This window comes from Glycine soja, chromosome 7, assembly GCF_004193775.1.
Source record: "Glycine soja cultivar W05 chromosome 7, ASM419377v2, whole genome shotgun sequence".
NCBI classification, from domain to species: domain Eukaryota; kingdom Viridiplantae; phylum Streptophyta; class Magnoliopsida; order Fabales; family Fabaceae; genus Glycine; species Glycine soja.
The window spans coordinates 7,970,289-7,982,634 of NC_041008.1; the positions used below are offsets into that span (position 1 = coordinate 7,970,289).

Consider the following 12,346-nt stretch of genomic DNA (forward strand, 5'->3'; position numbering starts at 1 on the left):
TCATTGAAGTGTGTGTGCTTTTTTTTCTCTTTCTGCAATTACATATAGACATGCTCCAGATTCAAACTCAATCCCTTATGGTCATTATCATAAGACAATTAGCACAGTGTGTTATTTACTTTTCCTTTAGGGATGCTTTGGATAACCTTTCGTATTATGCAATTTTGTGTCAGGTGGATATTTATAGTTGAATGTTGCCTTTCTAATGACTTTATTTTCCATTTTATTTTTTAATGGGACAATATTTAAATACAAGTCAATTTTAATCATTTTTATGGTTTTAATCAATTTTCATATAAAAATGAAAAAAATTATTCACATTTTACAATTAAAATAAAAATAAATAACAACTAATATACAAATTATATGAACAAATATTTATATCATAACAATGTCCTGAGTGATCCCATCAAACTAGTATTGTGAGTGATTCATATTCATATGATCAAAATGAAGAAGGAAAGAATACGATCAAATATTTTATTTTCATTTTTTGTCTACTAATGTTTTAATATAAAAAATTAAAATATACACATAATTAATAGATAATAAAGTTATGCTATTTTGATTATATGACATAGTTAAATTCAATTATATTTTTAGAAGGAATAACAGTGAACAAATTTATTTTTCACAGTATTTTTTATAATTAGACTTTATAGGGTATTAAAAATACAGAAAATGCATCATAGCATATTTCTAATGAAAATAACATTTAGTTCTAATAAATGATTGTGCAACAATTCAATGCAGAGATGTTCACCATAAAAGATCCTTTATTATTTGTTGTTATTTCTAATTGCAACAAAATGATTGAATGAAATAAATAATTTGTAATTATTTAAATTTAAATTTATATGGTCATGATAGATAAAATATTCAAGTATATTATATAAATAAGATAATAAAATCCATTATTATATTATTTTTAAAGAGTTTATTTTCATGCATGTATTGTTAGTGTAAAAAATTAAGTAAATCAACCAATCATAAATCAAGATAAATATGATTTTTAAGATAATTATCGTAAAATTTAATATATTTATCTTATATCAAAATTTATATAGAATGATAGTATAATTTGTTTTTACACTATTTAGTGCATAAACTATTAAAATGTATAGGCATTTGGCATAATATACAAAACACAGGTTATCAAAGTTATTTAGTCAATGCAACATTCAATATTTTGTATTGCTTATTTATTTTTATTTTTTTAAGAATAACCTCTTCACTTTTATTTATTTTGATTTCTATTATTAGTTATCAATTAAAATAGTATATTGTGAAACATTTTAAATTTAACTAGATATTTATAAGATCATTATTTTTAATTATTATTGTTCATAAAATATATTTTAAAGTAACTAGAGAAAAACATAACTTGGAACATAATTATTAATATAATATTTAATGTTATTATTATAGTATTTATATTTCTAACTGTTTTTATCATCTTTTGATTTTAAAATATATACTATTAACTTTTAATTATAAAAATTATATAACAAAGAGATTCATGTGAACAATTTAATCATTTTTAATTGGCTTATTAAAAATGATACCAAAGTTTATTATTAGATATAATATAAATGATTGATTTTCAAAAAAAAAAAAAATTAGGAATGTAAGCGGTCGGAGTTGGATCGAATAATAGTACAAGAATACAAGTTATGTAAAAACACCAATGGCAAAAAATGGTGAGGAAACAATAAATAAAAAAAAGTTATATTACAGTGGGGCTTCTAATTCTAGATACGCTTCTTTGCTCCTATCAACAAGAACGAAACAGGCAATTAACCTCTTCAAAATAATAGACAACAAAATGTCTAAATGTAAAATATTTAAACACTCAATGGCCTAGCCAAAGTCCGCAACAGCTAATTGAATTATTACAGAGCTTGAACCTCAACGGTTGAAATATTAGTGGCAATACAAAGGACATAGTAATGAACAGAGCAGAATTAAAGGGAAACATGGAAAAATCCCTGAATAATAATGTATGTTAAATTACATTACAAGTTATGGAAGTCATTCAATGAAAAACCTAAGCGATACTAACTTATGAAATTATAACTCAGCAATTTACAAGCATCGCAATAAAGCAATGTTGAAGCTGAAAAATTAATTTAGATATGTATGAATGACCAAAGTAGGACAAGAAAATTGATAAAAAGAAAAAAAAAAATGATCCTACATGGGCTAATGCCGCCTGTATGCTTAACAGACCATTCAGATAAGGCAGAAAATGAAGAATGATAATGTTTTTATAATTATATTACACAGAAGCTCTAGAATACCTTAAAGACATTCTTATTTTTTCTTTCAATCGTATCTCTGCACGTCCTTCTAAGTTAGATTCCTTTCATATCTCTTTTTCGATCTTCACCTTAGTCTCCCCATTTTCGGCAATATTACCAGGGATCATAGATGTCGAAGTTGTAACCAAAGGTGAACCTGGTTTAGTAACACCATTGCTAGTGGCTCCCTGCTGTAGCACTATCTCAGAACTGGCATTTCCAATGCCATTGATGATTGGGTCCTTTTGACTCTCTAATTCATTTCTGGTCAACGAAGAACACTTTGTTTCTGAAAATGGGAATATAAGTTAGCCATTTTTAACAATAAAGCAAGTAATGCAGAAATATGGCTGCCAAAATGGAAAGGTCATGGTCTTCTCGCCAAAGCCCCAATGACACCACGGGATTTTATGAGTGTTTCCAAAAGTAAATTTATAACTAAAGGAGGAAAGTATTAACTTGCCGTTTATTTCTCCCATGGTGATAACCCGATTGAGAAAATCTCTAAACTTTGTTAATACAATCCTTTCTTGCTCAGGATAAACCTCTGTCATTCCTTGTCCATAAGGAAATTGTGAAGATGTATTGCAAGCATGAGCCATTGGCGCAATGGGAGAGGCGGTTGTCATGAACATTGTATCTTGCTCATCACACATCAAGGCTAAAGTCCCAGGAGACATTGGCCTCCCTTTTGGGACATCAGCACCATCTGAACTGGAATTATCTGGGCTGATTTTATCTGTTTGGTTTGCACTCGAACAATCATCTGCCACAGTCTTCTCAATGTGACCTTCCTTTTGACTTGGTAATTGCTCTTGACTTGAAGAAGCAAGGGAAGTTTCCGTCTGATCTTCTGCTTGCTTTTCCATTAAAATTTTCTGGTCTGATCATAATAATAACAATGATTGGTGAGGAAAAAGTAATTAATGATGTATACATTAACAAGGCTGAAGTCACTTGGTATGTTACAAAAAGCATAAAGTGATAATAAAACTAGTAGGTTGTAGCCAAAAAATTTAATGCAAAATGTCCCGTGGACCATGGTTATAGCAGTGTTTCATGAATTCTTTATTGATGCATAATGATCGTTGTACAGAATGACAAATCCTAGATGAACAAATAACATAAAGATGAATTGTTTCCTAATTCAATTTTGACTGTTATCTTAATGCACAGAGTGAGTTATTTAGTTTAGTTATAAAGAGGATAAGTTGATGAACCATGTTAGAAAAAATGTAAATACGAAAATTATATGTTGTACAGTTTATGTGATTACGATAATTAGGATAAAATGTTATTAGAATATATGAAAAATATTTGATAGTATCTTGATCATATTTTTGAAATAATGCAGAGTATCATATAGATTATCTCTTAGGATTAGTCTCCCTATTTCCTTATTATCTCATGATTTGTTGTTTCCTTATTTAGTTAGGATTATGATCTAATATTGATATATAAATAAAGGTTAGTACCAACAAGTTGTTGGTCCAAGTGGTATTAGGTTTAGTCCCCTTAAATAAGGTCTTAAGTTTGATTCTTGTGAATGAAAAAAAAATGATTGGAAGTGAAGACCCCATCAAAGGTGACTAGCTAGGTGATGAGAGATTGATCATCGACAAAGCCCGTGGATACTTCGTACCAATAACATGGTAATAAAAAAAATATATAAATAAAGGTTAGCACTTAATGTTGTGTATCACATAGTAATACATCATATCAATTTCAAAGTATTTAGTCTCTATATTTTTTTTGCTCCTTTTCTTCCCTTTATAACTAAAACCCTATAATTTCAACAAATGTATATCCTTGTATTTATCACTTTTAGTATATATATAATTTGATTTATATTCCCCGCTGTATAATTGACATACAAATTTCATCACATCCTCTCTTTCTTAACATAATATGACAGCTTAATGTTAACCCTAAACTGTGTATAACTAGTGGATACACAGCCCACCATTTTTTTTTTCTTTTGTGGAAAAGCCACATGTGAGTAAAAGAAGAAAACAGCCAGCAATATATTCGGTTGTGGATTTATTATAATAGGGTATTGAATTTACCGGTTGAAATAATCATTCGCTGAAGAAAAACCTAGTCTCACTGACACTAACCACCGAGCCATATCATGAGTCCTTATGCAACCTCTATCCCCCTTTTCTGGCCAAATAAAACATTTGGTGTGCTGACCATGTTTGTCAATCTTTCTTGGTAGATCGTAGAATTGAGTAAACAATTCCAAAGTACCAAAACCAAGTAAACTCACTTAGTTTAGTCACTTACAAACTAGTTTGTGTAAAGTAGAACGGACTCATATGGAATCATGAGTTTGAGGACAATTGGACAAGGCTATAATGGAATGATTGTCTGCCCCCAAACACGCAAAATCAATAGTGTTTTACTTTTTTTTTAAAATGCAAATGCAACAGTTGAATAAAAGGAACAGAGAAAAAAGATTTTTCTAGGCTAATACCAGCCATTCATACAATGAATAATGAGAAAAACATAATGGACCTTCAGATATCACTAGCACAAGTGGTGATTGGTGATGTATGATGCCAAGATACCTGTAAGTGTCTTTGCAGCTTGTCCTGATACTAGAACCAGAACTGAGCATAGCTCCTTGAGGTGCTGTGGTTGTATAATGTCTGCTAAAAGAGACCTTCAACAATAATCAAGTCAGCAATTAAGTGTAGTAAATTTATCTTCATTTCATATTTAAAACCAATATTACCTGTACATAAATTTTGAAGGACCTAATGTTGCAGTTCCAACACGAGCACCTGAGACAGGTGACAAGGATGAGGAAGGTGCTGGACCTCTGACATGGTTTACCTGGTGGGCCTTAAAAATTAATTATGCTGACAGTGTACGTAAGTCAAGAAACCCCTGAACTAGTATGAATTATGCTATGAGCAAGTTTTACCTGTTGTCCCAACTTGCTAATGGATGGATCCTTGGTTGTAGGCCAAAAGAAGAGTTCTTGACCTTTTCTTTTCTTGGATACTGGAGGCGATGAATAGCCAGAGGAACCAATAGCTCCAGTTATGGCTGCATTTGCCGCTTGCTGAATATATGCCATGTTATTTTGATCTCCATGAAACAAAGCCTGTCTCTCTTCACTTCCCTCAAAATTCTTGCAGTCCATGCATTTACAATTTTCAGAACAAAGAATGTTGGCTTGGAAGCATTCACAATACTTCTTGAGGCACCCAGACTTTTTACAATGACACCCCTTGTTATGTTTTCCTAATATTAAAACTTCCCCAGCATCCTCCTACATTTATTTTCAAAGTTTGATAGTCAAGACTCAAGACTAGAAAAACTTAAAGATTTTTTAAGTGCAAAAAAAAAAAAAAGATGTTCAAGCTCAACACATTTTTCTTCTACAAGGAATATTAAAGTCCAGAAACCTTTATTCATCATTTATGTAGAGCATATATAAAGGTACTTGCCAAGTCATTTGATGGTAAGCTCCCGTCTTTCCATAAAAATATGCCATGAAAAGTCCAACTTCTTGCAAATACATTACTTATAGGAACATGATTCAAAAAATATTATTTATCTGAGTTACTTCTAAAGTTCTAATTAGATTTTAGCATTTTATATTGACTTTATATCCTTAAGTAGCTAACAAAACCAGATGTAAATAAGGAGACTAAAAAAAAATGAATTGGTTTCATTAAGAAGAAAATCATTTTAGCGCATTGACAAAAGGAATAATTGATCAACATTATAACTTGATAAAACAAAATCAACAAATTGAATGGCACGGGCCAACAGAAAATTGATTTTTCACTCATGAGCAAAAGGCTAAATTCCATGGTTATCAATTATGGAAAGTAGCACCTAATTGAAATAGCATGATTTTTACTGTAGGAAAAAAATCTCATGGAGAAAGTGACCTCATAAAATTCCACAATGAACAGAAGGAAAAGATAATTTGAGCACAACTGTTGTCAGACATTATCAGCATAGAATTCACAGTATGCTCCAACAGAGTAATAGTTGAAACTTTTAATATCAATGTAAGCACTATATCTAATTGATCTCGTCATCCAAAAAATAAAACATTATATACAACACTACCAGTTACAAAAAGTTAGAACCGAGTACCCTACTATCACGTGTTCCATGAGGACTGCTAGCAATCTTGGGCCTAAATGCATTTGGATTGCGCTCTAAGGTAGCTTCAACAGCTTCTCGTCTAGCAGCTTCATTTTCAACATTGTTGAAACAATTTACACAGTTACAACCATCACAATATATTCCTGATGCAAAACATTCGCAATACCTGCTCGAAATAGTTCAAAAATTAGTTTGATATAGCAAACAATAAGTTGCAACAACAAATTGCCCTCTGTTGAAGGAACAAAACGACTGAAGACAGTAATTTTTTTTACATAATACCCTTTCAGATCCTTTTCAAAGAAAAATATATTGTTTCACCACAATGGTGCAGCATAACTTTGGTGATGGAACCAATGACTTTATCATATAACTACACATACATAATATAATAAGGAATTTGATGGAGACAGAACAAAAATATTTTCCAATTTGTTTCCTAGTCAAGAATGATATTTCCATGTTCCCAACTATTTCCATTTTCCTTGCAATTTTTGAAGTATTCAATATTATTGAATGAGACAGTTAATCCCAAAAAAATTGGATGGTCATGTTCAAAGCAGGCCACTGATTCCCACAACTGACTGTCTCAAGCTCACCCAGGTAGTCTATAGTACCCTATTCGCTGAGTTGCTAGGTTTACGCTTTAGATCTGCCTTCAAACACACCAAACTAATTTCATCTTCCTATATGCATTTAAATTTTACAGGTCATTTATCAAACAATGGAAAGAAAATCTCCAAAAAACAAAAGCAACGGAACAAACAACCAGAAAAGAGTAGAGGGAAAAAAGAAAATTGATTAAAATAACAATGAGTCCTTTAACATGAGGCAACTTAACTAACAAAAACAAATTTCTAAAGTAAAATCAGAAAACACAGGTAGCAATTCTGAGCTTAACCATAATAAAAACAAGGAATAAATAAATGGAGTCATTTACGAAAATTCCTTTATTGTTAATATGAAAAAAAGAAAATAAATTTCTGATAGAAACAAGTTACTAATACTATGAACAGAAACAAATGTGAGGACACAAGCACACAGTACACACATGGCATGTGCGCATACATTTGCCAATGTGAGCTTATAGCCTTCTACTTTACAGGCACATCTTCCTAGAGACACATGCACACATGGTTGTCAAACTCACATGCCAACTTGTAAACCCATCCGAGTTTAGCTTACAATCTCAGACAAGCAAATCTGTCAAACTTGTGTAGGATTGGACAAAATCACATAGACTTGGGAGTTAAAGACTGATTGTGCAAGTCTACAATCCACCCATTTCAGACCAAAAAACAACATGCTTTGTCAGGCGTTTTGAGGTGTGATTAAAACCCAATAAGGCTGGGGGTTCAAACATCTTAAACAATTGCATCTTTGCTTTCTGCCCAGTGCTCGCATTAGAGCTCGTTTCAGCTCATCCAAGCAGCCTCTCCTCTTCTAGATTTGAAAGCTGACAGCTTTGGAAGGGATCCCAAGCTTCTGACAATACCATTCTCTCCTCTGTTCAAAGGCTTTCAAGCTTTGTTCTCCTCTGCTTCAGCTTCAAAGCTTGTATTCCACCTTCGTTCCTCCAAACTTGTGAGCCCCTTCTATCTTCATTAGTTAATTTGTGATTTGTGATATTGTGATTTTTGTGAGCTTCATTCTTCCAAGCTCGTGTCATCCTCAGTTGGGTTGGGTCTTATTAATATGATATCAGGCTCAATTATTCTCTGATATAAACCATTAGTTTGTTGAATTATTCTGGTGTGCTACTTTTCTTTACTATAGAGTATAGAGTTGAAATGTTGAATTATTAATATTATTGTGTTAGTATTATGTTCGTGCATATTGTAATTTATAGTTTTTTTTAATATTATTGTTATAATTGGGTAAACTTAGTTTACAAATCGAGTCTACAGAGGACCACTAGTTTAAGTAAACTCTCAAGTTTGACAACTCATCCACAGAGAGAGAGAGAGAGAGAGTTTTGCTTACAGCTTTAAGCATTTAGAGTGTTTACAATTGCACTGCTTTTGCTTCTTTGGAGTAGCGTCTTTCATTTCAAAGTTAGGTCTTGATCTTGATTTTGGAGATTCTGGTTTCCTGAAAAAGTAAAGGTTAGTTAATTTAAGACCAAAACATATAGTTTGAGCTACTCCATTAAGACATTTGCAAAATGCAACAGTCAAAGTGGACATCTTAATATTTATTTACTCACAAAAAGATCCATCAATTCAAGCTTGTCAAAACATAAACAGATACTCAATATGGCATTCAGTTATCATGTACCATTCAACTAAACCTTTGAAATGATTTACTACAACTAGGAAATGCCTGCTTCACTTCAAGCTGCAACTTCTGAAATATGTAGGCCTTATAATTGTGAAAAGAATAGAGTGAAAAGCATTCACATTGTATAAGAAAATAATTTGGAAGAAAAATCCAGATCATTCACATTTTGTGAGAAAATAGTTTAGATAAAAGAGCCAGACATAGATTGATGTACACAAAAGAGAAAACATTAGTGAGGAAAGCATATTATAAAATAACCCCCCAAAAGAAAAAGGCTTCAAATTGCAATGATATGATCGAAAACAGTGTTATCAATGGCGGAACATAGAAAGCCAAAATTCCTTCATATAAACACATCCAATGTTGTTAAATAACGGCCATGGCACCGCCGTGGCAGAATGGCGTGGCAAATTTTTTGCCAACTGCCATGGGCAATTTGTGAAGGAAAGCCTGCCATAGCGGTGCCATATGGCACAATGGCATGTTTATGTGGTAGAATTTTGACCTTCCGCCATGTTTTGCATTCCACCATTGATGACACTGAACACGCCATTGTGTCTTATGGAGGCCCTCCCTTCACAAATTGGCTATGGTGGTAGGCAAAATATCCACCACACCATTCTGCCATGGCGGCACCATGGCCGCTATTTAACAACACTAATCGAAAGTGAAGAAAACAATATGGATAATCTGCATTGAACATAACCCTTGCTCCCAGCCCAAAAGGAAAATGAATAGAAATTTCATTTCACAAGTATTTTAGTTTCATAGGTAAATAAAATACAAAACAAATCAACGTATCCATAACACAAGAATCCAGGAAGCATGGATGCTTTAAAAATGTATGCGATAGCAGCATCAATTGCATCTTTTACCAATACCATAGTAGATACCACATTCTTGACAAATGATAATTTGTATTATCATGCGATGGATAAGATATAACCATTGGTCTTCTTCTCTCATGTCCCAACCCTTTTACGTATGATTCTACCATACTGTCCAAAACCATTATGTTGTATCCTATTGTACCCATATCCAACTTCCTAAGCAGAATTTATATCCCCACATCACACCCGTGTCATACTAAGACTTGTATCCATATGCACGTGCCATTGGTAAGAAAAAAATTAGAATACTTACATCTTACAATCATATTCCAACCATTAAAAGCTCAAACACAAATGGAAATTACTATAAACAACTTCATAAATTATGTACCTACAGTTCTAAAGTTCCTAACTTACTAATGTAAGTCACTAAAAACAATTTAGACCTCCCGCCATCTTATTCCCACAGGAAGAAGAAACTACAGTTACAGCAAACCAATGAAAACATTTGAATCAAGAGCAAAAGTAAAATAGAACGGAAATGATCGCCAAAATTGCCTTTTGTTAATAGCAAACCAAGACATTCCACATGCACAGAAAGCTCAGCTCACACAAGAACTAAAATCCTCCAAACGAAACAAAACAGCGTCTCCCGTGACAATATCACTTCCACGATACTAATTTGAAAACTAAAACCAACAAAAATAAAAAGCAACTCCATACACGAGCCTCCAATCCACGGAATTTCAAGTATTCCTAAGAAGCACACGATCAAAACTTCAACTTTTTTCAGACATCAAGTCAAAACTAAAAACAGACAGTAAATCATTTCAACAATTCACACAGTTTCAACCAACTCACCCAACCCTCGCAGGTGGCGCCTGCAGCGGCAACGGCAACACAGCCACCGGTAGCTGTGGTGGATGCTCCGGCGCGCCGGTAAAATCAAGCTGCCGCGCCAGCTTCTTCGCCGGAACTTCCAACGACGCTGCCGACGGAGCAACAACTTCCGACAACGATGCATTCTTCTGAACGCAATCACCTCCTCCTTCACCTTCCCCCATGGCACGCGAAACAAACACAAAATCCGAAAACTCTCACCGCGAATTTCGAATTCCGCTGAAAACGACCTACGATTACGGTTCTCCAGAGAAAGAAAGCGGCGATATTTTGAAACCGCAGCTGGAATTGGAATACCGCGCGCGTGGATTGCGCAGCTCGGGATTGCTGCGACTGTTGCGAAATAGAGCGGCGCGTGGATCCAAACGCGGTACGCGAGGAGAGGGAGCTGCGGAAAGAGAGAGAGAGAGAGGGAGGGAGAGAAGGTTGCAGAGATTGTAGAGAGAGAAAACGGAGAAGAAGTGTGGGATTTGAAGAAGGTAAGAGTGGAGGAAGAAGGAGAAGGAGAAAACGTAACACAAACACACACACACACACTCCCTCTCTCTTCGAAGCTTTTGAAAATTCAATTTAGTTGTAAATAATGAACGGCCAGATCGCGTTGCTAGTTCCATCCAACGCTCAAAAGGCATCAAATCCATCGGACGGTCACAATTCATTGAGGGTCTCCACGAGGAAGCACGAGCGGAAGGTAATCCAAAGCTTCCAATGCTAGAAGTAGAATCATATCTTCTATTTTTTTTTTTAATAATGTATGTACACGTATATCTATAAAAATAGAAGATCTATATATATAAATAATATGTAACATGATTTGATAAGAATAAAAAATAAAAATAAATAAATTCTTTTACAATATCCTTTTATTGATTTTTATTTAAGCTCAAATACTTTTCTTATAATTTAATATTTTTTTAATTTTCATCATTGTAATTTTTTTTTTGTTTTAGTAATTATAAAATATGTGTTATTTTGTTAGTCTTTAAAGAAATTTATATAAACAGTAAATAAGTATTTTAAACAGTAAAAAATATTATCTAAAACAACTTTAAAACAAAAAATAAAACAAGTAAGATTAAAATGAATTTTTTTTACAAGAATAAAAAATAAAAATAAATGTTAAATTGTAGAAACATAAAAGATATTTAATTTTTTATTTTGTATGGTTAGTGTTAAATATTTTTATATTTTTAAGATATTAAATACTTTTTATTTAATATTTTCTTTATGAAGTTTTAGAAAGATTTACAGGAGAATGAAATATTACTAAAATATTCGAAAGATATATATGTGTCGGTTTAATAAATCTTTAAATGGTTGCTCTATTAGTTAATTTTAGTAGTTCTTTAATTTCTTAATATAAAAATGAAAATTTATTTGCTTAAGTTTAAAATAAAAAGGGATTTTTCTATAATATTCTTTAAGTTTTTTGGAAAAACTATTATTTTCTACCATATGAAAAAACATTGATACTATTCCTTGAGATTTTTTTATTCTTTTTAAAAGAGTTTATATATTATTATATGTATTTTAATTATTTTAAAAATAAAAACAAATTAGTCTTATCAATTAACCTTTATTCTATAAATATAAGTCTTTACCCTTAAACGTTCGGACATTTTCACATATATTTTCTTTCTTCTTGTGATATGTGAGTTAAATATTATTTATTATTCTTATATTTTTTTATTAATTTGAGGTCTCACTATGTTTTTATCGTTCTATTATGATATGTGACTAATGAGAGATTTCAATCCTTCAGTAAATTTATTTAATTTAATTTAATTTATCAACTTTTCTATTTTTATATTCAAATCCTTTTGTCTCTTTTTATTTACATAAAATATTATATTTCCCATGACTAAACTTAAAAAATTAAAAATTTAGAGAATAAATTCAAAAGAA

At 32.0% G+C, this 12,346-nt stretch overlaps 1 protein-coding gene across 2 annotated transcripts; it reads right to left on the bottom strand.

The window, feature by feature from the left end:
• Window positions 1-1,856: 1,856 nt before the first annotated feature.
• LOC114418554 (protein tesmin/TSO1-like CXC 5) lies at window positions 1,857-10,966 on the bottom strand. 2 transcript variants are annotated; one of them, XM_028383973.1, is made up of 8 exons: window positions 10,403-10,966; window positions 8,415-8,522; window positions 6,420-6,597; window positions 5,230-5,580; window positions 5,038-5,138; window positions 4,871-4,965; window positions 2,764-3,183; window positions 1,857-2,589 (listed from the first exon to the last, which is right to left on the bottom strand). In XM_028383973.1, the coding sequence occupies exons 1-8, from the start codon at window positions 10,603-10,605 to the stop codon at window positions 2,366-2,368; spliced, it is 1,680 nt and encodes a 559-aa protein (XP_028239774.1). In that variant the 5' UTR covers window positions 10,606-10,966; the 3' UTR covers window positions 1,857-2,365. The 2 variants fall into 2 exon arrangements, with proteins under 2 accessions (XP_028239774.1, XP_028239775.1); XM_028383974.1 differs by having other exon boundaries at window positions 2,424-2,589; window positions 2,760-3,183.
• Window positions 10,967-12,346: the final 1,380 nt, after the last annotated feature.

What these genes read in the sequence shown, in the direction of transcription:
- LOC114418554 (XM_028383973.1), bottom strand. Translation starts at nt 10,605, where the DNA reads ATGGGGGAAGGTGAAGGAGGAGGTGATTGCGTTCAGAAGAATGCATCG. An exon ending in GCGCCACCTGCGAGGGTTGG is followed by an intron (nt 8,523 to 10,402) that starts GTGAGTTGGTTG and finishes TTACTTTTTCAG; the next exon opens with GAAACCAGAATCTCCAAAAT. An exon ending in AGCTGCAAAGACACTTACAG is followed by an intron (nt 3,184 to 4,870) that starts GTATCTTGGCAT and finishes TATTATGATCAG; the next exon opens with ACCAGAAAATTTTAATGGAA.